Raw genomic sequence first — 23,635 nt, 5'->3', positions numbered from 1 at the left:
TAATGATTATGATTTTATTATTATTATTTGGAGCTAAATGTGGCTTAATTTTGTTGTTCAGTATGCACCACTTTACTTTCAGTGCCCCATTGGAGGTTATGTTGTTAGCACTGCACCTCACAGCAAGAAGCAAAGCTTAACCATGATTGTTCCCTGACCACCACGTATTTATGATCGTGTAAGCGCTAAAGAGAAAATGAGCAGTACAAAGCCACCATGTGAATTAGTAGTCCCACATCAATTTATAAAAATGTCTTGTCCAGCAGGGCATATATAACACAGATGTCATATTTCCTTACCTAAGTATTGTTACATGTGTCTTGGCTTTTGTCCTTCTTTACTTCATACTTGTCTGGAACTGGATTTGGACAGTCCAAATTATGCTTTTCTCTATATTCTGATCTATATGACCTTGGGTACCCTGTTTACAAGGGATAAAGATAGCCCCATCTAATCAAAACAGAAGCTATACAGTGTCCCACCATCTCACAGTATGAGGTCTTTATGACCTGTACTTCTTGGGGTGAGCCACAACACAATGGAATCAAATGCCATGCAGCCACCCCCAGCACTCCAAAGATGTGAAACTGAGCATATAGCTGTACCCACTTTCACAGCCACACAAATTATCCACCACAAGTTCTGTAAGTGGAACATAATAAACCTACCAATCGAAAAGAGACTCCTGACGAGGGCTACACTAAAGGCCAACTATCGACATGACCATTACCAAAACCGAGCACCACAAACAAACAGCTCTCTCAAATCCAACCTCTAATAAACAAAACTTCAACCTAGCCTGTGTAATTCTCCCCATAACAGATATGTCTAAACCAATAAAGACAACAGTCAAACAATGCAACTTACCAAAAACCAAGAGGTCAATCATGTTCAAACAAACACTAGGCCTTAATGAATGGACAAACCTCCATTTTGTCACTAGACGTGACAGTGATCCTGCAGCACTGTTCTCCTGACATGGAAACTTTCATCATAAACTGCAGGCCCTTCTACTCCCCCCGTGAGTTCACCTCATTCATCCTGGTCGGTGTTTACATCCCACCACAGGCCACAGCAGATACTGTGTGTGGAGCGGACCAACCCGGACTCCTTAGTTATTGTCCTTGGTGACTTTAACAAAGGTAACCTCAACCACGAACTGCCCAAATACAGACAGTTTGTTAATTGCCCGACCAGAGAGGGGAACACTCTGGACCACTGTTACACCACAATCAGTGGTGCTTATCACGCCATCCCCCGGGCTGCACTGGGCCACTCTGACCATGTCATGGTCCACCTGATTCCCACATACAGGCAGAAACTAAAACTGTGTAAACCTGTTGTTCACAAGAACCTCCAAGAACCTCCAATTGCACCAATCACCAAAACAAATTCCTTGTATGTGGAAACATACTTGGCAATAAAACTGATTCTGATTCTGATTCTGATTCTAAGGCTGGATTAAACCTTACTGTATGGATCCCTTGATCCCAGATGAGTTCCCATTTTGTGACAAACTGGCTCAAGGTTTGGACAAAGAAGGAAAGTGAACACACATATCAAACAACAAAACTCATTTATTAAAGTAACTGATTTACATAACTACACCAAAACGACTTGTTGAATCAGTACAATCAGTAGTGTATGGGAATGCATGGACGAGTGAAAGTGTTGAGTGCTAAAATTAACCAAACAAAGGAAACAAAGAAGGGATGTTGCTGATGGGAGAGAGACAGACTGAGCAGGCAGCTTTTAACGGGTTGCCCAGCCTACACCCCAGGTGAACCACTTCTGGCTGATGACCACTCTGTTTGGTTGCTTCCTGAAACAGAGGAGGAGAGAAAGGGCAAGCAACAAGCGAGACAGAGCAAAAGAGGAGTGGTCATCACAGATCTGTAGGACCTTGGATACCCTAACTACGAGGGATAAAGATGGCTCCATCTAGACACTATCAGTCATAACAGAAGCTATACAGTGAACCATTGTCTCACAGTATGAGGTCTTTATGACCTGTACTTCCTGGAGTGCTAGGGAGGCCTACAAAACAAGAAAAGAGGACCAGAGGGAGAAAAAGTCTTCCACAAGATACCACTGCAATTCAGATCAAGCATGCTGTTCCGTCCAGTCACTTGTCTCAAGGTTTCTCTGCATTGCCCCTGTGAGCATTGAAGTAGGCTACCCCAGTGGAAGTACTGAAGCCTCAGGTAGCATTAGGACCCCACAGTCAGACACAGTCAGAGACTTCCTCTCAGCGACTCCAGTCACATAGACATGTTCCTGTTGTTCTTGGGGACAACTTCAACACAGCGGTGGGTATCCATGCAGTTATTTGGTACAGTTGGTACAGATTCATCTCCTCCATCAGTCCAGGCCCCTTCCCGGAAGGAAAGTTGACATGCTACACTCAAAACAGTCCCTTATAGACTCACTGGCCTCTGGGGTTCAGTTTCTGAATGAGCCTGCCTCACTACACAGGGTTTGTAGGAAGGCTGAAGAAAAAACAGATTATGATTTGATTTGCCAAGTGGTGGTAGAGCTGAAGAAGTGCATACAGCAGATCAAGTGTATTATTTTCCCTTGTGGGACAGTCAACATACTGATCAAAGCCAGACAGGTGAGAGATGAGGGTGACATGATTAAATTCACTCAATATTCATGCAATGAATGTATTAGGGTGCTGGGTCTGTACTCAAGCAAGTCTCATGAATGATGTTACATGCAACTGCAGCCTGTAAACAACAATGGTGATGATATGAGAACTCCCTCTGTATATAGTCAGGTCTAAGACTGACTGCCAGTCGAATATCCCGACAGCAGATCTTCTCCTTCACTGTGATGTGACTGGGGTCGCACCATCTATTGTTCACAAGCCGAAGCAGTCCTCCACATTTATTTTTTCCACTTGCCTTGCATCTCTGTCTGCCCTCACTGTAGGGAATCTGAATACTTCTATATTACGGTCGAGAGTGTTTTCATTTCACCAGGTCTCAGTGAAACACATGAGACTACACTCATGATATGCTTGTTGGTTCTTCACAAGTGCTTCTAGTTCATCATACTTGTTAGCCAAGAGTTGACATTCTCCATGAGGATTGATGGTAGAAAAGGCTCCACCTCCTAGACTTTAGCTTAGCCTTCAGCTGTGCTTAATTTGTTCTTATTTGAAAACTATTACATCACTAAAAGGAATTACATTTTTTCGTTGAAAAGTAAACAATTAAACTTAAAATCCTGTTATTTTACACTTGTTGTAGCTCATCTCTTAAAAAGATGTATTTTGGTGACATGACCTGTCTTTAGTGAGTTTATGGTAATCTTGTTCAACCAGTTCTTTTAAATATGCTATATGTAATATGCTCATGCACTTTTTTTTTCTTTTTTCTTCAATGTTGAGACAGAAATCATTTTTTTTTTGATTAGAAATGTATTTATTTTATGTTTCCAGTACATGTTGAATAATTATTTGTAGAATAAGGCATAACTGGACATTCACAAATTTACATGATAATTTTAATGAAATATACATTTAAGAATTCAAATAAATTTGGTGAAGAACTTTGTTGATTGTGCTAAATGTGCACAGTACAATTTGTTGTATGTTGCCATCTTAACTATTTCCAAACCTTGGATGTACTAGGACTGATTTTTGTTCATTAAATGTTTCTTGGTGTTCTTCTCTGGCTTAAATAATATGATGAAACACTTTGGAGCAAATATACACAAAATTAATCCAAAACTGGAGGCCAAAATGGCAAATATTTCCACAGCCACAGTAAATTTCCCAGGAGAGCTGACATATGCTGGGATAAAGGTGATCCAGACTGCACAGAAGATTAGCATGCTAAAGGTGATGAACTTGGCTTCATTAAAATTATCAGGCAGTTTACGAGCTAAAACAGCTAACACAAAGCAAAAGACAGCCAGTAGGCCTATGTACCCGAGTACAGCCCAGAAACCAGCAGCTGAGCCTAGTGCACACTCCAGGATGATTTTCTCCTTGTATATGGTTAGGTTTTTCATTGGAAAAGGGGGACTAACAACCAACCAAATAGTACATATCAAAACTTGAATAAACGTGAAGGACACTACTGTCATTCTTTGCTGTGGAGGACCAAACCATTTCATGACATTACTGCCTGGAAGTGTAGCTTTGAAGGCCATTAACACCACTATAGTTTTCCCAAGAACACAAGAGATGCAGAGGACAAAGGTGATCCCAAATGCTGTGTGACGCAGCATGCAGGACCACTCAGAGGGAGCTCCCATGAAAGTTAATGAACATAAAAAACAGAGAGTCAGGGAGAAGAGCAGCAGGAAGCTCAGTTCAGAGTTGTTGGCCCTGACAATCGGGGACATCCTATGACGAAAGAACACAGCTGCTGTTATCATGGCAAGACAGGCACCACCAACTGAGAAAGAAGCCAGGATGATTCCCAGGACCTCATCAAAGGAAAGAAACTCTACAGGTTTGGGGAAACAAGTGTTTCTCTCTGCATTAGGCCAAGACTCCTTGGGGCAAGAGAAACAGTCAGGGGAATCTGAAAAAATAAATCAAAAAGGACTTTTAGTAGTCATGTATTTGATGTTGTAAGATATGCATGAGAAAACATTATTAACTACTATTAACTATAAACTTATTTTACCTGTGGCATTGCTAATCTCTCCCTCGGGACATGGAATACAGTCATAACAGCAGATGGGTTTTCCTTTCTGCAGCACTTTACGAGTTCCTGGAGGACAGCTGTCAGTGCACACTGACACAGGCACCTGTCATATAGATACAGATAAACTCTCACAGATATGGATTATTGCTACACAGCTGTTACATGTGAAGCTATTGCTCCTCACTTGTGTGCTACCCTCCACCCAGGTGAGGTTTCTGTTGATAGTGAATTCCTGGCCCACTGGCAGTGATGCATCATAGTGCCCAACTGTCACAAACTCAATGTCTCCACTCTTACTTTTTTGCCAGTTGACCAGTTCATATGTGGCTACAGGATCCCCGTTGGCATCAAATGACACATCATAACCATTTTGGGAAAAATTAACTTTCTTCAGTTGAGTAAGAACCTGTGAGGAAGACGTAAAGTAAGACAGTGAGGGAAAAAAAAGTATGTAATATAAAAGGAATTTTTCATCTTATAAAAGATACCTCATAGCTAAAAAAATGTATTGCTCATGTCGCTAAGCAGGTAGAGCGGACAGAGCACTAATTGGAAGGTTGCCGGTTTGACTCCTGCCTCCTCCAGTCTATGTGTGTTTGTGTGAAATACTGAACCCTAAATGTATCATTGGTGTGTGAGTGTGGGTGTTTGTGACGGCAAAAGTGCTGAATGCATCGAAAAAATGTTCAGATCAATGTGTGAGTGAATGGGTGAATGTGGTTTGTAGTGTAAAGCACTTTGAGTGGTTGACAAGCCTAGAAAAGTGCTATTGTGTGCCGTCCTTTTAACAGTTACTTGTTTCAGCTTACCTGTTTGGACTCTATCCTGGTGAGTTTGTTGCACTGAGTTGTAGTATTTGTTTTCTGGCACACTGCATTATGAATGGCATGAGCTATTGCATAAACAGCCTTGTACACCATGTTAGTGATTCGGAGCTGAGATGTGTCAGTGTACGAGCTCTGAAGTGTCTGTATGTCTTCACTTCCATCACACACACTCTCGTCTGTGGCTGCACCTAAAAACATGGCAAAGCAGCAGATTTTTTTTTTATTCTTGAAAATGATATTATACTATTATTCCATCTTATGTGTTTGCTTGTAAAAGAAATGCTTATTTTACATTACATTTCAAAGCACTGCTTTGAAGTCATTCCTTATCAACAGTGTTTTCTTTTAAACAGTTCCTTTGTCATTGTGCTCATTTTTTCTTTTCTTAATATATACTTTTAACTATTAACTAACTAACTATTAACACAAATCAGTCATCAGACAATAAGTAAAATGTATGAAAAATGTTCACAACTTCTCCTTTAAACATGAACTGCTTTATGTGTTTCAATGCATTACGAATAAATAAATGTCGGTATACTTGCCAAATTAAACCTATGTATGTTGTAACTGATACATATGCTAGTGTAAACACTTTTTGATCTCTAAACCTCTAAAGCATAGAAATGGGGCTCAACCCTCCACCTCACTAGAACGTTAAATCTTAAAGCAGCTTTTGACTTTTTTTTAACACAAGAAGCCCAAGAGTTATGTCAATCAACAAAACAGCACAACTACAAGAAGCCAACTGCCAATTTCCTCACTTTTGCCCAGCCTGCAGTTGAATGCATCCTCCCAGAACTCAGTCAGCACTGGGGACACAGCCACTTTAGAGGGGGACAGATCCAGCAGGAAGTCTCTCAGACCTGGGATGACAGATTGTTGAATGCTAAATCCAATGGCTCCAGCACAGAAGGTGAACCTCAGCATGTGTGGGTTGGTTACCCACGACTCAGTGCCTATCCACTGGCGAGGTGGGGAAGGCTCCAGTGACAACTCTTCCAATAAGATCTTCATGTCTCCAGAGGCTGCAAATGCCACAACGACCATAGCTGTCGACCTGGAGAGACATAAACATAAAACATTCTGAAATATATATCAAGGCTATTGATATAAACATGAGGAAGACTTAAGTGTTTATGATGCCTTGAATTTACAGTATAGATCTCACTATGAGGGCAATAAACACTAACAATTTGACACTAACATAATAAAATAATTTTCAAAACTTCTAGTTTTATATTAGGCGAAATTGATTTGTAGTTTAGTGTGCAGAAAGTCAGTGTAAACAAAAGAAACACAAGCACAATCAGTGATGCAGTAACCTGCGGATAACATCAGCCACTCTCTGGATCTTGCTACGTGGGTGGGTCCGATAGAAAGATTCTGAGTATTCAACACAGATTCCCTCTTTTTTCGCTGCCTGCAGAAAAGAGGCCATGCCATTATTGCCATAGTCCGAGTCTGAGCGGACAGCACCGATCCAAGTCCAGCCAAAGTGTTTCACCAGTTTGGCCAGCGCATCAGCCTGGAACTGGTCACTGGGAATTGTTCTAAAGAAACTCGGGTACTGCTGCTTATTGGACAAGCATGCACAAGTGGCAAAGTGGCTCACCTGAAGAAAACAAAAAAGTGTAATTCACGGCACAATGAAAACAAAATCAGCATTAGCGTATTTTAAACACAAAGTTTACCAGAAATGTAAAACATTTACTTGAGGTATGTTAAAGGGGCCGATGACGCGCGACATGCTGATGGATGGCGTGGAGCCAGACTCACCAACGATACCCATCACCATACCAGATTGCGAGCAGTTGTTGCCGATGTAAAACACTGGGTCCAGGCCATTTGACAGCTGGAATGCCGCACGGATCGCCAGGGGCACTGAGCCGCATGAGTCGTGGATCTGATAACCGAGCCTGATGCCCGGGAGCAGCTTCGAGCTGTTGTTAATCTCCTCGATAGCGAACACCATTGTGCGTAAGAAGCGCAGTTCACGGGAGTCGATACTGCACACAGACACTCATGTCACTGTTGGAATTTACATGTGATGAAAATTCACAATTTTTGCACAAACAACCATAAATAACTGCACTTCAGAGTTATGGACAATAACTGATGCTGAACTGCATCTGTGAAACAAATAGGCCTATATATCTGAAGACTAACAGAAAAAAAGAAAAGAAAAATACATGTTTGTGTTAAGACAAACACAGCAGCAACACACACACACACACACGCATATATATATATATATATATATATATATATATATATATATATATATATATATATATGATTTGGCCCTTAATGGAACAAAAGGGGAAAAAAAGAATAAAAAAAACTTTTCAATAGTACACAAAAGCCATGCAACAAGATTGTAAGCACATCATGGAGATTATAACATGTCTTTTTCCCCACACAGTCAAACATCTTTTTGTCTCCAACTTCCTCCTCTCACTAACCTCCCTTTGCACCTTAGTGGCTCAGGCATGGTGGTGTAGTTATGCTTCACTGTCTGCATATAGTTGTGTATGGAGAAAACACCCCCAATAATGTAGTCACCATCCATTGAGAAAGCAGGTAGACGAGCTGTACCCTGCAGCTTACATTTCACAGATAAAGCTTCAGAACTGACCCCAGCACCAGACCTAGCCTCTGAAAGCCCAACCCTTTGTTTCAGACCACTCCAAGAAAAATTCAAGGCAAGAGCTGAGTTCAGCTCAAACAAACCCAGAGCCAATGTCAGGCCAACAATCAGAGATGAGAGCTCCATCCCCTATGTGTCTGCATGTGGGCACAAGTGTGTTTTCACAGGTTTATATAGATTTTCAGTCATAAGCTTCCCCCCTACAGCACGTCATCTTTCTGTACATCAGAGAAAAGATTCCCCTTATTCAGTGATGGTTGTTTAACCCCTGGTATTGTAATTCTCTGGGCTGCATGTTTCATCAAGTAGATTGAAAAATTCTCATTTCAAACACCAGATATCACCCCAATTTTGTCCTACCCCTCCCCTTTTTTACTCTGTTTTAGCTCATATTACAGCTTTAAAATGTGGGTGGTAAAATGTATAATGATGCTGCCCTGTGAGTTCCCTTTTAAAGTTCAGCTGGTTTATAAACTGACTAGCTTAGAACTGCAGTTTAACAGCAAATCATGATCTGACAGACTGCATTTTATTAGTCTGAGCACCAGGGTAAGCACTGAATATTTTGCCTGACATACTGTAGCATGTCTGAATTTTAAAACAATACTCTAGTGGAGTCTACTGGATGCTAACCTTAGCCATGACATAGTCATACAGTTTACATGGATGACAGAAAAGCCTAATGTGGGGCCAACAAAGCAGAGCAGACCCTGACTCCTGACTCCTATTTTTTTCCTGTTTCAAATTGACAGTTAGTGGGGTTTTTTTTGTTTGTCTGTTTGTTTGTTTTTGTTTTTGTTTTTGAAAAGCTTATCCATGATCGTTCCATAACCTTAATCACGTGTTTATTATTATTTATGCGCAAAAGAGAAAATGAGCAGTACAAAGCCACCATGTGAATTAGGGTAGTGCCACATCAATTTCTAAAAATGTCTTTTTCAACAGGGCATATATAACACATGTCATGTTTCCTTACCTGAGTATTGTTATGTGTGTCTTGGCTTTTGTCCTTCTTTACTCATACTTATCTGGAACTGGATTCTGACAGTTATGCTTCTGATCTGAATCTGTATCTGATCTGTAGGACCTTGGATACCCTATCTACGAGGGATAAAGATGGCTCCATCTCAACACTATCAGTCATAACAGAAGCTATACAGTGAACCATTGTCTCACAGTATGAGGTCTTTATGACCTGTACTTCTTGGAGTGCTAGGGAGGCCTACAAAACAAGAAAAGAGGACCAGAGGGAGAAAAAGTCTTCCACAAGATACCACTGCAATTCAGATCAAGCATGCTGTTCCGTCCAGTCACTTGTCTCAAGGTTTCTCTGCATTGCCCCTGTGAGCATTGAAGTAGGCTACCCCAGTGGAAGTACTGAAGCCTCAGGTAGCATTAGGACCCCACAGTCAGACACAGTCAGAGACTTCCTCTCAGCGACTCCAGTCACATAGATATTTGAACTGTGCGCATGATGTCATGTGCACGGTTCAAAAGCCAGCATTCGTGATGGTATGAGGGTGCATTAGTGCCCATGGCTTGGGTAGCCTGCACATCTGGGAAGGCATCTTTAATGCTGAATGATATATACAGATTTTGGAGCAACACATGCTGCAATCCAGACAACCTGTTTTCCAGAGAAGGCCTTGCATATTTCTGCAAGACAATGCCAAACCACATTTTGCACATATTACAACAGCATAGCTCTGCAGTGGAAGAGTCCAGACACTAAACTGGTCTGCCTGCAGTCCAGACCTGTCACCCACTGAAAACATTTGGTGCATCATGAAACGAAAAATACGGCAAAGGAGACCCCAAGCTGTTGAGCATATCAGGCAAGAATGGGACAACATTTCACTTTCAAAACTCCAGCAACTGATCTCCTCAGCTCCTAAACATTTGCAGAATGTTGTTAAAAGAAGAGGAGATGCAACACAGTCGTAAACATGTCCCTGTTCCTTTTTTGAAATGTGTTGCTGGCATCAAATTCAAATTGAGCATATATTTTCATAAAGCAATACAATTTCAGCATTTCAACATTTGATATGTTGTCTTTGTTCTATTTTCAATTGAATATGCATTTACATGATTTCCACATTATCGCATTCTGTTTTTATTTACATTTTACATAGTGTCCCAGCTTTTTCGAAAATAGGGTTGTATGATTAGAGTTGAGTTCTAATTGAAAACTATCCATCAGTAAAAGGAATTACAGATTTTTCTTGTTAAAAAGTAAACAGTTGAACTTTAAATTCTCATATTTTACACTTGCTGCAGATCATCTCTTAAAAAGATGTATTTTGGTGACATGTCAGGACAGGAGTTTGTGAACACTGTAGCAATAGAGTTTACGGTAATGTAACAACCAGTTCTTTTTTTAAATATACCATATGCTACATACTATGACATGCACTGTTTGCATGTTTTTTTAATTATTTTTTTTTTCAAATGTTGAGACAGAACTCATATTTTTTATTGTGCATTTACTTTATTTTATATTTTCAGGACATTTAATAATTATTTGTAAAACATGAAAGACTGGTTTAAAATAACATTCACAAAATTCCATTATAATTTTAATGACATATACATTTAAGTACTCAATTAAATTTGGTGAAGAAATGTGTTGATTGTGTTAAATGTGCACAGTACGATTTCTTGTATGTCAGCATTTTAACAATTTCCAACTCTCAGATGTACTAGGACTGATTTTTGTTCATTAAATGTTTCTTGGTGTTCTTCTCTGGCTTAAATAATATGATGAAACACTTTGGAGCGAATATACACAAAATTAATCCAAAACTGGAGGCCAAAATGGCAAATATTTCCACAGCCACAGTAAATTTCCCAGGAGAGCTGACATATGCTGGGATAAAGGTGATCCAGACTGCACAGAAGATTAGCATGCTGAAGGTGATGAACTTGGCTTCATTAAAATTATCAGGCAGTTTACGAGCTAAAACAGCTAACACAAAGCAAAAGACAGCCAGTAGGCCTATGTACCCGAGTACAGCCCAGAAACCAATAGCTGAGCCTAGTGCACACTCCAGGATGATTTTCTCCTTATATATGGTTAGGTTTTTCATTGGAAAAGGGGGACTAACAACCAACCAAATAGTACATATCAAAACTTGAATAAACGTGAAGGATAGTACTGTCATTCTTTGCTGTGGAGGACCAAACCATTTCATGACATTACTGCCTGGAAGTGTAGCTTTGAAGGCCATTAACACCACTATAGTTTTCCCAAGAACACAAGAGATGCAGAGGACAAAGGTGATCCCAAATGCAGTGTGACGCAGCATGCAGGACCACTCAGAGGGAGCTCCCATGAAAGTTAATGAACATAAGAAACATAGAGTCAGGGAGAAGAGCAGCAGGAAGCTCAGTTCAGAGTTGTTGGCCCTGACAATCGGGGACATCCTATGACGAAAGAACACAGCTGCTGTTATCATGGCAAGACAGGCACCACCAACTGAGAAAGAAGCCAGGATGATTCCCAGGACCTCATCAAAGGAAAGAAACTCTACAGGTTTGGGGAAACAAGCGTTTCTCTCTGCATTAGGCCAAGACTCCTTGGGGCAAGAGAAACAATCAGAGGAATCTGAAAAAAAATCAAAAAGGGCTTTTAGTAGTCATGTATTTGATGTTGTAGATATACGTGAGAAAACATCTTATTTTACCTGTGGCATTGCTAATCTCTCCCTCGGGACATGGAATACAGTCATAACAGCAGATGGGTTTTCCTTTCTGCAGCACTTTACGAGTTCCTGGAGGACAGCTGTCAGTGCACACTGACACAGGCACCTGTCATATAGATACAGACAAAATCTCACAGATATGGATTATTGCTACACAGCTGTTACATGTTAAGCTATTGCTCCTCACTTGTTTGCTACCCTCCACCCAGGTGAGGTTTCTGTTGATACGGAATTCCTGGCCCACTGGCAGTGATGCATCGTAGTACCCTACTGTCACAAACTCATTGTTGCCACCACTCTTACTTTTTTGCCAGTTGACCAGTTCATATGTGGCTACAGGATCCCCGTTGGCATCAAATGACACATCATAACCATTTTGGGAAAAATTTACTTTCTTCAGTTGAGTAAGAACCTGTGAGGAAGACGTAAAGTAAAATGTTGATGAAAAGACAAGAAATAATGTAAAATAAAAGGAATTTTTCATTTTATAAAAGGTAAATTGTAGCTAAATGTGTTGCCGTCTTACCTTATTTGTTTCAACTGACCTGTTTGGACTCTATCCTGGTGAGTTTGTCGCACTGAGTTGTAGTATTTGTTTTCTGGCACACTGCATTATGAATGGCATGAGCTATTGCATAAACAGCCTTGTACACCATGTTAGTGATTCGGAGCTGAGATGTGTCAGTGTACGAGCTCTGAAGTGTCTGTATGTCTTCACTTCCATCACACACACTCTCGTCTGTGGCTGCACCTAAAAACATGGCAAAGCAGCAGGTGTTTTTTTAATCTTGACAATGATATTATATTATTATTCCATCTTATGTGTTTGCTTGTAAAAGAAATGCTTATTTTAAGTCATTAGAATAGTCATTCCTTTATCAACAGTATTTTCTTTTAAACAGTTCCTTTGTCATTGTGCTTTTTTTCTTAATGTATACCAGTTCATGTTAACACAAATCAGTCATGGCTTTACGTGTTTCAATGCATTAAGAATAAAAAATTGTCAGTATACTAACCTAATTCGACCTACATATGTTATAACTGATACATATACTAGTGTAAACACTTTTTGATCTCTAAACCTCTCAGGCATAGAAATGGGCCTCAACCCTCCACCTCACTAGAAAGTTAAATCTTAAAGCAGCTTTTGACTTTTTTAACACAAGAAGCCCAAGAGTTATGTCAATCAACAAAACAGCACAACCACAAGAAGCCAACTGCCAATTTCCTCACTTTTGCCCAGCCTGCAGTTGAATGCATCCTCCCAGAACTCAGTCAGCACTGGGGACACAGCCACTTTAGTGGGGGACAGATCCAGCAGGAAATCTCTCAGACCTGGGATGACAGATTGTTGAATGCCAAATCCAATGGCTCCAGCACAGAAGGTGAACCTCAGCATGTCAGGGTCAGTTACCCACGACTCACTGCCTATCCACTGGCGAGGTGGGGAAGGCTCCAGTGACAGTTCTTCCAACAAGATCTTCATGTCTCCAGAGGCTGCAAATGCCACAACAACCACAGCTGTCGACCTGGAGAGACATAAACATAAAACATTGTGAAATATGTATCATGGCTATTAACACAGCACATGATGCATTAAATGTACAGTGTTGGTCTTACTATTTTAATTAAATATGAAAGCAATAAAGACTATTTGCCACTAATAATAGCCTATACTCTTCTTCTAATTTTCTGATTTTATATTAGGCGAAATTGATTTGTAGTTATGTGTTCAGAAAGTCAGTGTAAACAAAAGAAACACAAGCACAATCAGTGATGCAGTAACCTGCGGATAACATCAGCCACTCTCTGGATCTTGCTACGTGGGTTGGTCCGATAGAAAGATTCTGAGTATTCAACACAGATTCCCTCCTTTTTCGCTGCGTGCAGAAAAGAGGCCATGCCATTATTGCCATAGTCCGAGTCTGAGCGGACAGCACCGATCCAAGTCCAGCCAAAGTGTTTCACCAGTTTGGCCAGCGCATCAGCCTGGAACTGGTCACTGGGAATTGTTCTAAAGAAACTCGGGTACTGCTGCTTATTGGACAAACATGCACAAGTGGCATAGTGGCTCACCTGAAGAAAACAAAACAGTGTAATTCACATTAATGATAATAATAATAATGAAGGAAAATAAGATCAGCTATTGTATATTTTAAACACACATTTTACCAGAAATGTAAAACATTTACTTGAGGTATGTTAAAGGGGCCGATGACGCGCGACATGCTGATGGATGGCGTGGAGCCAGACTCACCAATGATACCCATCACCATACCAGATTGCGAGCAGTTGTTGCCCGTGTAAAACACTGGGTCCAGGCCATTTGACAGCTGGAATGCCGCACGGATCGCCAGGGGCACTGAGGCGCATGAGTCGTGGATCTGATAACCGAGCCTGATGCCCGGCAGCAGCTTCGAGCTGTTGTTAATCTCCTCGATAGCGAACACCATTGCGCGGGAGAAGCGCAGTTCACGGGAGTCGATACTGCACACAGACACTCATGTCACTGTTGGAATTTACATGTGATGAAAATTCACAATTTTTGCAGTAAACATGCAATAAATAATTGCACTTCACATATTTGGACAATAACTGATGCTGAACTCCTCCACACAATGAGCATATTATAACTGTGAATATGTGAAGTATTTCAATGCACGGATTAACAACAGTTAAAGTTTGTTAAATCAATGCATTTCAACAATCAGTTGTTAAACACACCTATTTTTTCAGTTAAGGCACAAAGATTGATCTTTATGCTGACATGAATATAATACCTGTAATTTACAGATGCAAATACTGATTTGCCCCTTAATATAAAAAAAGAGAGAAAAAATCTTTTTTTGAGGTTTTCTTTCACAAAAGCCATGCAACAAGATTGTGAGCACACCATAGAATTTAAAACATTTCTTTTTCCCCACACAGTCAAACATTCTTTTATCCCCAACTTCCTCCTCTCACTAACCTCCCTTTGCATCTTAGTGGCTCAGGCATGGTGGTGTAGTTATGCTTCACTGTGTGCATGTAGGTGTGTATGGAGAAAACACCCCCAATAACGTAGTCACCATCCATTGAGAAAGCAGGTAGACGAGCTGTACCCTGCAGCTTACATTTCACAGATGAAGCTTCAGAACTGACCCCAGCACCAGACCTAGCCTCTGAAAGCCCAGCCCTTTGTTTCAGACCACTCCAAGAAAAATTCGAGGCAAGAGCTGAGTTCAGCTCAAACAAACTCAGAGCCAATGTCAGGCCGACAAACAGAGATGAGCGCTCCATCCCCTAAGTGTCTGCATGTGGGCACAAGTGTGTTTTCACAGGTTTATATAGATTTTCAGACCAAAGCTTCCCTCCTACAGTACATCATCTTACTTTACATGAGAGAGAGGATTCCTTTATTCAGTGATGGTTGTTTAACTATTTTATTTCTTTGGGCTGCATTTACTTTAAAACCTCCAATGACTGTTCCTGTTTTTTCTACTATTGTAAAGGTACTAACTTAAACACCAGCTATCTACTGAATAACCCCTGCTCTTTTTTTTGCTTGGATTTCGCTCATAAGCCTCAAAAATGTATACCTAATGGGTACTTGGGGTTTTTAGGTTCAATTGAGTTTTAAATAAATCACAATTTATTTCTCCACTATAGTGTCTGCTTTTTAGTGTGGAGTCTGTTGGATGCTAAGCCTCATGTAAAGCTGGCAAAGTAGAGCTGACTACTTTGCTGGCAAAGTAAAGTTATTTAAGAAGTTGGTGGTTTGACATTTTTTACATTCAGTATCCTTTGATTTGGTCTGCATAAAATGCTTTTTGTGCATATTGTTATTGTATATTTGCCACAGAGTCAAAAATTAAATTTGCATGTAGTTATGGTAAGCAGTAACATAGCAGAACACGCTTTAGGTAACCTGCTTTGCTGCAATGTACCAAATTTCCAAATGCAAGGTGCCAGTCCAGTACATCTGCAACGAACGGTTAAAGGAAAAACAGGAGGACAGATACTTCTGTAAAGGCTCACGCTGCTACTACCACCTAGTGGACATCATAGACAGACTAAAAGAACATATTACAGTGAAATAGATATACTCAGAGATGAGTTGTGGTCCTGTAGTTAGTTTCAAGGATATAATAAGATGATGTGAAATACTTGTGCAGTAGCAGTAGCGCATTAGTGCTACGATGCTAATCATAGCGTATGGTGAGACAAAAAAAACTAAATCACATGCGTCATAAATATTGAAAAAAAATCAAAGTTATCATTAACTGTAATGAAAAAGAAGAACGGAAAATGGCTAAGGCTAAGTAGAGATGAATTTGCTTTGCAGATTTGGGTCAATTCTATAAGGGATAGAATTGATCAAAATCTGCATATCAAATTTTTGGGACATTTATATTTTATAAAACATTTTCAGTAGTGGGAGGAATACACAAGAGCAGTTGTTACCCAGTCAAGGTGTTTGGCAGGTTTATGTACATGAAGCAGCACATACTCATGTGTGGCTCAGTGTAAGGGTTTTTACAGCTTCAGGGCTTGGGGAATCAACACAGGCAACAGAAATTAAATGATCCAGATGTTGTGGCTGAACGGAGGCCAGAGATGTTTTTGGAGATGCTGCTGGTCTAATGCAAAATCTAATGGCAGTGACAATCATTAATAGAACCTTTAACACAAGCTCAAGACGTTTCCATGTTTTATTGCATAGCATGAAATAAGTCAGTCAACACTTCACTCATGATATTTTTTAGCTTTTATGTGGTTTTAAAAAGGCTGTTGCTAACAAGTGGTTAAATGAGACTACAGAGGTTGTGGGGGATATTAAATGTCATCTAGTGTCAGTGTCACGAAAACTGAGCTACTCATCAATCTTTACAGCCTCCTTGTGTTTATGCTCATGCTCTTGCAGGTTATTACTGGCTTTCTAAGAGAAAAGGCTTTTGTAGCCGAGGCAAATCAAATTACAAGTTGAAAGTTTAGTGGTGGTAATGCTGAAGTCAAGCAACCATGGTGTAGTTCATTTATAGACTAAAATTAACTTTTCTCTTCTAGCAATTGTATTTAGGCTTCAAAAATCATAAAAGTAGCATTCATTTGTGAAGATTATCTTGAAGAACAAAATGTGTAAGTATCCTAAACTTTTCTTTGTCACTGATCTTATTTTCTCCAGTCATCCAAAAAGTCAATTGAAAAATTCCAGTCCCAATCCCCCAAAATCCCAATCTCCTTTTTCAAAGTGACAGTCAGTGTCTTTTTTTTTTTGTTTTGTTTGTTGAAACGCTTGACCATGATTGTTTCCTAATCTCTTAACCACGTGTTTATTGTTGTAACTATGACGGCAAAGGTCCTGGACCAAACCCTAACCATGACTGTAAAGCCCTTTGGGTCAACTCCTGTTTTGTGACTTGACTAACCAAGTCATTTTTGTGTCTAAATGTAGCACTTTGCCACATAATTTAAAACTGAAGACACAGACAGTCATGTAATCTGGGGGGGGGGGGGGGGGGGGTTTCCATCAGAAAACTCTTCTTTGAGTCATTCTGGGAACAATAAAACTATGTTTTTTGTCATTTAATTTGAATGAGTTGTGCACTTGTGCTGGTCAGAGCTGCTCTCCTATCTGGAATGATAATACTAACTGTTTCCACCAGTGAATGGTGAGAAAACTTGAAACAGCTGTAGCAAATAGCATGAATACCAAACAGGCCTATAGTGGGCGCAGGTTCAGCACCCCAAGATATTCATTTCAATTCCCTTTTATTTATATAGTGCCAAATGACAACATACATTATCTCAAGGCAGGGAAAGGTAAAGACCTAATAATATTATAGAGAGAAACCCAACAGTTCCCACAATAAGCAAGAATTTGGTGATAGTAGAGCCGGTTGTCTGTCCATCCCATTCTTGTCAATGAGATATCTCAGTACACTTCTTCAAATTTGGCATAAACGTTCATGAGCAATCAAGGATGAACTGATTAGATTTTGGTGGTCAAAGATCATGGTGATTTACAGTAATCTAATCATGGTGATTAGTAATTTACAAAGTATATGTAATATGGCTCATGGTTTATATCCAAAATATTTGTAGAAGTTTCATACAAATGAACAAATTATATCGACTACATGTAATTATGCAATCTTGCCATGCCATCTCTACTGAAATAATATATTCTGCCTATTATGTCTCGGCCACACTACTGGTCATGCCCTGCTGGGTATTAGCTGTGCCGTGATGGGTGGTGTGAAAGATTAAATAATAAGGATGCAAAGAAGATGACATAGCTCGGCATATAAAACTAACTAAGTGTGCATGAAAATTAGAAACAGGGGTGAAGGGAGGAGGAGGCAGTTATGGGTGCATTTATTGACATATACTTGCTCTTTTGTGTCTACATAATCATGGTTTTGTTCTCTTCTTATTTCTTCTCAGTGTCTTCCTCTCTTTCCTCCTCTTGTAAATTACGGAGAGAGTTTCATCTCAATGGGTTGCACAAGGCTGGGGATGTGATTCTGGGTGGGTTGTTTGAGGTCCATTACACCTCAGTCTTCAGTGAGTGGACGTTCACTTCAGAGCCACCTCAGCCCACCTGCACAGGGTAAGTCGCACATACATACAGGAAACAGTTTGGGTCTTTGCAGATTATTCTTGTCTTGTCAGTATGTTCAAGCTATGAAGAAAAAACATGAAACTTTTGTGCTGTGTGTCAAGTATTTTAGTATACTTATTAATCAGATATTGAGATATTTTTACAAATTTAAAATGCGGTTGTAAAAAAAATAGCGTAATGTTTTGATAATGTGGGGATGTGGGTGAAACGGTTGCATTTTTGTGCTCCTACAATATTTTTAATGGTTAATAGTAACATTTTGCGTTTTAGTTTTGACACTCAGGGTTTCAGACAAGCCATGACGATGGTCTTCGCTGTTGATGAGATCAACAAAAATGACAATCTGCTACCTAATATGACTTTGGGATACAGTCTGTATGACAACTGTGGTGCACTTGTTATTGGATTTCGTGCTGCTTTGGTGCTGGCCAGTGGTCAAGAGGAGCAATTTCTGCTTCAGGAGAATTGTTTGGGGACCCCTCCCGTTGTGGGTATTGTGGGTGATTCCTACTCGACATTTTCTATTGCCACCTCCAATGTGTTAGGTTTATTCAGACTGCCTATGGTGAGCTTAAATTTCTTCTGTGCTTTTGATAGACTGTATACAAATTCATTTCAAATGAGGTGCTGTTAAATTATTGAAAAGGGTCAAATATTTCAATTGGGATCGACTTGCATGAGATGCTGTACAGAACCTGTGCTCACACTGTATGTCTCTTTTCAGGTGAGTCATTTTGCCACATGTTCCTGCCTGAGTAATCGACAACGGTTTCCATCCTTCTTTAGAACAATCCCAAGTGATGCTTTTCAGGTGAAACTGAATTGTGCATCATTAATGAAATTTATAGACTGAAACCAATTATGAATGACCTCTGATTCTGTTGTAAATCTTACAATAACTGAAACAATGTTTTCTATCCACTTAGGTGCGTGCTATGATTCAGATTCTAAAACACTTTGGCTGGACTTGGGTAGGCCTGCTTGTCAGTGATGATGACTATGGACTACATGTTGCACGATCCTTCCAGTCTGACTTGACTAACTCAGGTGGAGGCTGTCTGGCCTACACAGAGATTTTGCCCTGGGGTAATGACCCAAATGAACTTAGGAGAATTGTGAATGTGATGAAGAAATCAACAGCCCGCGTGGTTATGGTGTTTGCACATGAAATCCACATTTATCAACTTGTGGAGGAGGTAGGGCTCAAAATACTATGACATTTATGAATCTATGTTCTTAAAAGGATTTATGTTTTATGTTTATTTATGTTGAAGGCTCTCAAGCTAACAAAAGATTGCATTGTATCAATTATGAAAAGTTGATTTTTTTGTGTCCACATTTGTTCTCAGCGTTTGATCATCGCAACTACATAGCATCATGGAACATAAAACACGAGAAATAAAAATCTGCTCATTCACAAGATGCAATTATGACTTTTTCTTCCTCCTGCTGTAGGAAAAGAAAAATGAAGTGAAGCTTTGTATATCTTATTATGGCATAATTGTACACTACTGAGTGCATATGAATATTCCAGCTGTATTAATGCCTTAAATGTCTGAAAAAAATATTTTATAATACAATATATAGGTGGTGAGGCAGAATGTGACAGGCCTGCAGTGGATGGCCAGTGAAGCCTGGACATCAGTTGATGTGCTCCAAACGCCCACCTTCATGCCCTACCTGGGTGGTACACTGGGCATTGCCATCCGCAGAGGAGAAATAGCAGGATTCAAGGACTTCCTCTTAAGAATACACCCCGACCAACACCACAACAACTATGGAAACAGTATTGTGAGAGTTCAATCTTACAATCTGATCTGTAATTGCAGCAGGAATATGTATTTTTTGTTAACACTGAATATTTTTTATATTTCAGGTAAATCAGTTTTGGGAAGATATATTTCAATGTAGATTTTCTCCACCTCCAGTTGGTTGGGTGGAAGCTGGAGGAACACTATGCACTGGACAGGAAGATCTATATAATGAGGAGAGTGAGTTGTTTGACGTTTCAAACCTAAGGCCAGAGTACAATGTTTACAAAGCAGTGTATGCTCTGGCATATGCCCTCGATGAAATGCTGCACTGTGAGCCAGGGAGAGGGCCTTTCAGCAGCAACAGCTGTGCAAGTTTACAAAGACTGGAGCCCTGGCAGGTGTGATATCAGTTTGCACACTACCTGTTTATATTTCAAAAAAACAGCTGCTACACCTTAAGGTACTCATTGAATGTAGTTTATAAGAAAGAATAGTGTTCATTTGTGAATATTATTTTGCTGCACAAAACATGTAATTATCATAAAGTTTTTTTTTTGCAATATTCCAAAAGCCAACAGAAAAAGTCAAGGGAACCAGGGTGATGCCAACTTCCAGGTTGGCCTATAAAAATGCATCAGTCCTGCATTATTCTATATAAGTTGAAAATTAAAGACATTATCTTATTGACATCAATATGCATCACTCCTAAAAAGAACAAATTGTTTTCAAAATAGATTTCAATGAGGTTGTGTGACAGTGATAATAAATCAATGGTAATCAAGTAATTATATTTTGGAGGGGTAAATTATTCTATTTTCTATATTTAAGGAGTAATTTAAACTGTCCTAAAAATCTTGTCTTGGCATGTGCCTTTGGTGTTGACTTAAAACTTAACCTGGGAGGGCAGCAACACAAGTTAGACCTTACAAAGCAGTGTATGCTCTGGCATGACATGACAATTTTAGCAAAGCTTGAACAAAAACACTTTACAAACACACTTTAAAAATAGAGCAAACAATAGCCACACCTGATCAAATACATATTTCAATGGAGCCATTTACATTCTGTGTTGACATTATGCTGTGCTGTTTTCTATCACCCACTTGAAGCTGGTGTATTATTTGGATAGAGTAAACTTCACCACACCATTTGGGGATAAAGTGTCATTCGATGTGAATGGCGATGCCTTACCAATATATGACGTCATGAACTGGCTGTGGCTCCCAGACGGCACAACAAAGATTCAGAATGTGGGTGAAGTTAAAGAGTCACCCAAAGGTGAAGAACTCACAATTCATGAGGACAGAATTTTCTGGAACTTTGAATCTAAACAGGTTACTTCTGCTTATTGATTTTTCTGTTTTTTGCCTGATGATAACTCAAATAGCGACATCAAATGTTGTAGAACAATTATAGCTGTTCAAATATCATTGTTTCCTTCCCAATTCCAATACCTGAACCTGCATATTGGCCAATACTGAGTACTGATCCAATACCATTGCATTAAACCCTTTGTAAACAGATACATGATCTAATTTGACTGTGAGTCATAAATAAATCTAGGAATAAATAACAATTCCTACACTAGTTATCCTATGCTAGTGCCAGCCCATGTTGCCTTTTTACTAGTGGGACTTTCCGAAATTGCAGATATTTTGCTTACAGCTAACATTACTCTATTTGCCGCAAAACAATTCTTCTTCGCCTTTAACACGGTAGATGCTAGAAGCGCAACTTCCTGTGTAAGGCTACTGTATTAGAGTGTTGATGAAGAATTGATTTGTGGGAAAACTGCTGTTTTATCTGGATGTGAGACTATAGTTTGTTTATTAATAAATTCCGTAGTATCGGATCAGTGCATAAACTCACGTACTCGCCAAAACCTGTTCTAGTATTTTAGGCAGTAGCCTAGGGATTTCTGATACTAGTATTGGTATTGGAACAAATTTAAGAACAATGATAACTCTTACAATCCCTATAGCCACCCAGGTCAATTTGCAGTGAGAGCTGCCCACCAGGTACTCGCATGGCCAGAAAGAAGGGGCAACCGGTGTGCTGCTTTGACTGCATCCCATGTTCTGAGGGAAAAATCAGCAATGAAACAGGTTGGTATACACATAAAATAAAAGAAGCACCTGTCAGGATTCCATGTGTGTTGCAGGTATAAACAACCATATAAAACCCTCCCTAATATTATGGAAGGATGTAATCTGGCAAGTAAAAGGACTGCAGGGCCTGGAAAATTGACCATTCCAAATAGGAAAAATGGCAAATATCCCTTTTGAAATCCCTTTTAACAAATTTGTCTTTCCTTTAGAGTGAAATACTGGGAATGAGACTGGTTGATGTTCATTTTAAAATACCATATGTTTCTTTTGAAAATATATTTACATTATAACAAATAAAATGCATATTAGTAAGATGACATTTTTCCTCTTTTTGTCAGACTCTATGGAGTGCAACAGTTGTCCTGAGGATTTCTGGTCCAACCCTGAGCGTGACCACTGTGTTCCCAAGAAAACAGAGTTCCTCTCCTACCATGAGCCTCTGGGTATCTGCTTGACAACTGCCTCATTGCTGGGCACATTTATCTGTGCTGTTGTCCTGGGCATCTTTATCTATCATCGCAGTACACCCATGGTGCGTGCCAACAATTCAGAACTCAGTTTCCTGCTGTTGGTGTCTCTTAAACTATGTTTCCTGTGTTCACTGCTGTTTATCGGACGACCAAGGCTATGGACATGCCAGCTGCGACATGCGGCATTTGGGATCAGTTTTGTGCTTTGTGTTTCATGCATCCTTGTCAAAACCATGGTGGTTCTGGCTGTGTTCAAGGCCTCTAAGCCAGGAGGTGGATCCAGTCTGAAGTGGTTTGGTGCTGTGCAGCAGAGAGGGACAGTTCTGGTCCTTACTTCTATTCAGGCAGCAATCTGTACTGCCTGGCTTGTCTCTGCCTCACCAGTGCCCAATAAAAACACTCACTACCATAATGACAAGATAGTTTATGAGTGTGTAGTTGGGTCCACAATTGGTTTTGCAGTGTTACTGGGTTACATTGGCTTCCTTGCTATCATCAGCTTCCTTCTAGCATTTCTGGCAAGAAATCTTCCAGACAACTTCAATGAGGCCAAACTCATCACTTTCAGCATGCTGATCTTCTGTGCTGTGTGGGTGGCCTTTATCCCTGCTTATGTCAACTCCCCAGGCAAATATGCAGATGCCGTGGAGGTATTTGCCATCCTGGCTTCCAGTTTTGGTCTCTTGGTGGCCCTGTTTGGACCCAAATGTTACATAATTCTGTTGAGGCCAGAGAGGAACACAAAGAAAGCTATCATGGGTCGAGATGTAAAGTAACACTCATGATATTGTCTGTATTTTATGTTCAAGTGTAATCTGCTCACAACTGAGCCACATTAAAAATAAATTCCTTTTTAA

The 23,635-nt window shown here is 39.9% G+C and overlaps 3 protein-coding genes across 3 annotated transcripts; 1 reads left to right on the top strand and 2 right to left on the bottom strand.

Moving 5' to 3' along the window:
* Positions 1–1,675: 1,675 nt before the first annotated feature.
* LOC139632421 (extracellular calcium-sensing receptor-like) lies at positions 1,676–8,267 on the bottom strand. The gene is made up of 8 exons (XM_071497341.1): positions 7,957–8,267; positions 7,206–7,500; positions 6,817–7,106; positions 6,244–6,551; positions 5,474–5,667; positions 4,849–5,070; positions 4,644–4,767; positions 1,676–4,538 (listed from the first exon to the last, which is right to left on the bottom strand). The coding sequence occupies exons 1-8, from the start codon at positions 8,265–8,267 to the stop codon at positions 3,634–3,636; spliced, it is 2,649 nt and encodes an 882-aa protein (XP_071353442.1). The 3' UTR covers positions 1,676–3,633.
* Positions 8,268–10,444: 2,177 nt separating this feature from the next.
* On the bottom strand, positions 10,445–15,121 carry LOC139631924 (extracellular calcium-sensing receptor-like). Its single transcript, XM_071496593.1, is given in 8 exon segments — positions 10,445–11,807; positions 11,809–11,948; positions 12,030–12,254; positions 12,388–12,593; positions 13,076–13,371; positions 13,629–13,918; positions 14,035–14,329; positions 14,811–15,121. Coding segments are annotated over 8 exon segments (2,730 nt in total). The 3' UTR covers positions 10,445–10,840.
* A 3,067-nt stretch (positions 15,122–18,188) lies between these two features.
* LOC139631922 (extracellular calcium-sensing receptor-like) lies at positions 18,189–23,574 on the top strand. The gene is made up of 9 exons (XM_071496591.1): positions 18,189–18,434; positions 18,717–19,011; positions 19,171–19,257; positions 19,373–19,642; positions 20,034–20,237; positions 20,323–20,598; positions 21,310–21,534; positions 22,182–22,305; positions 22,647–23,574. The coding sequence occupies exons 1-9, from the start codon at positions 18,190–18,192 to the stop codon at positions 23,552–23,554; spliced, it is 2,634 nt and encodes an 877-aa protein (XP_071352692.1). The 5' UTR covers position 18,189; the 3' UTR covers positions 23,555–23,574.
* The last annotated feature ends 61 nt before the right edge of the window (positions 23,575–23,635 follow it).

The sequence above is a fragment of the Trachinotus anak genome, unplaced genomic scaffold (assembly GCF_046630095.1).
Source record: "Trachinotus anak isolate AG129_WGS33_773 ecotype Australia unplaced genomic scaffold, CSIRO_AGI_Tana_v1 ptg000014l, whole genome shotgun sequence".
NCBI classification, from domain to species: Eukaryota; Metazoa; Chordata; class Actinopteri; order Carangiformes; family Carangidae; genus Trachinotus; species Trachinotus anak.
This window is presented reverse-complemented; position numbering and strand designations above follow the sequence as displayed.

What these genes read in the sequence shown, in the direction of transcription:
- LOC139631922 (XM_071496591.1), top strand. Translation starts at nt 18,190, where the DNA reads ATGGGTGCATTTATTGACATATACTTGCTCTTTTGTGTCTACATAATC. An exon ending in CCTCAGCCCACCTGCACAGG is followed by an intron (nt 18,435 to 18,716) that starts GTAAGTCGCACA and finishes TTTGCGTTTTAG; the next exon opens with TTTTGACACTCAGGGTTTCA. An exon ending in GGAACTTTGAATCTAAACAG is followed by an intron (nt 21,535 to 22,181) that starts GTTACTTCTGCT and finishes CAATCCCTATAG; the next exon opens with CCACCCAGGTCAATTTGCAG.
- LOC139632421 (XM_071497341.1), bottom strand. Translation starts at nt 8,267, where the DNA reads ATGGAGCTCTCATCTCTGATTGTTGGCCTGACATTGGCTCTGGGTTTG. An exon ending in CCAGGATAGAGTCCAAACAG is followed by an intron (nt 5,071 to 5,473) that starts GTAAGCTGAAAC and finishes TCTTCCTCACAG; the next exon opens with GTTCTTACTCAACTGAAGAA. An exon ending in GGGTGGAGGGTAGCACACAA is followed by an intron (nt 4,768 to 4,848) that starts GTGAGGAGCAAT and finishes TCTATATGACAG; the next exon opens with GTGCCTGTGTCAGTGTGCAC.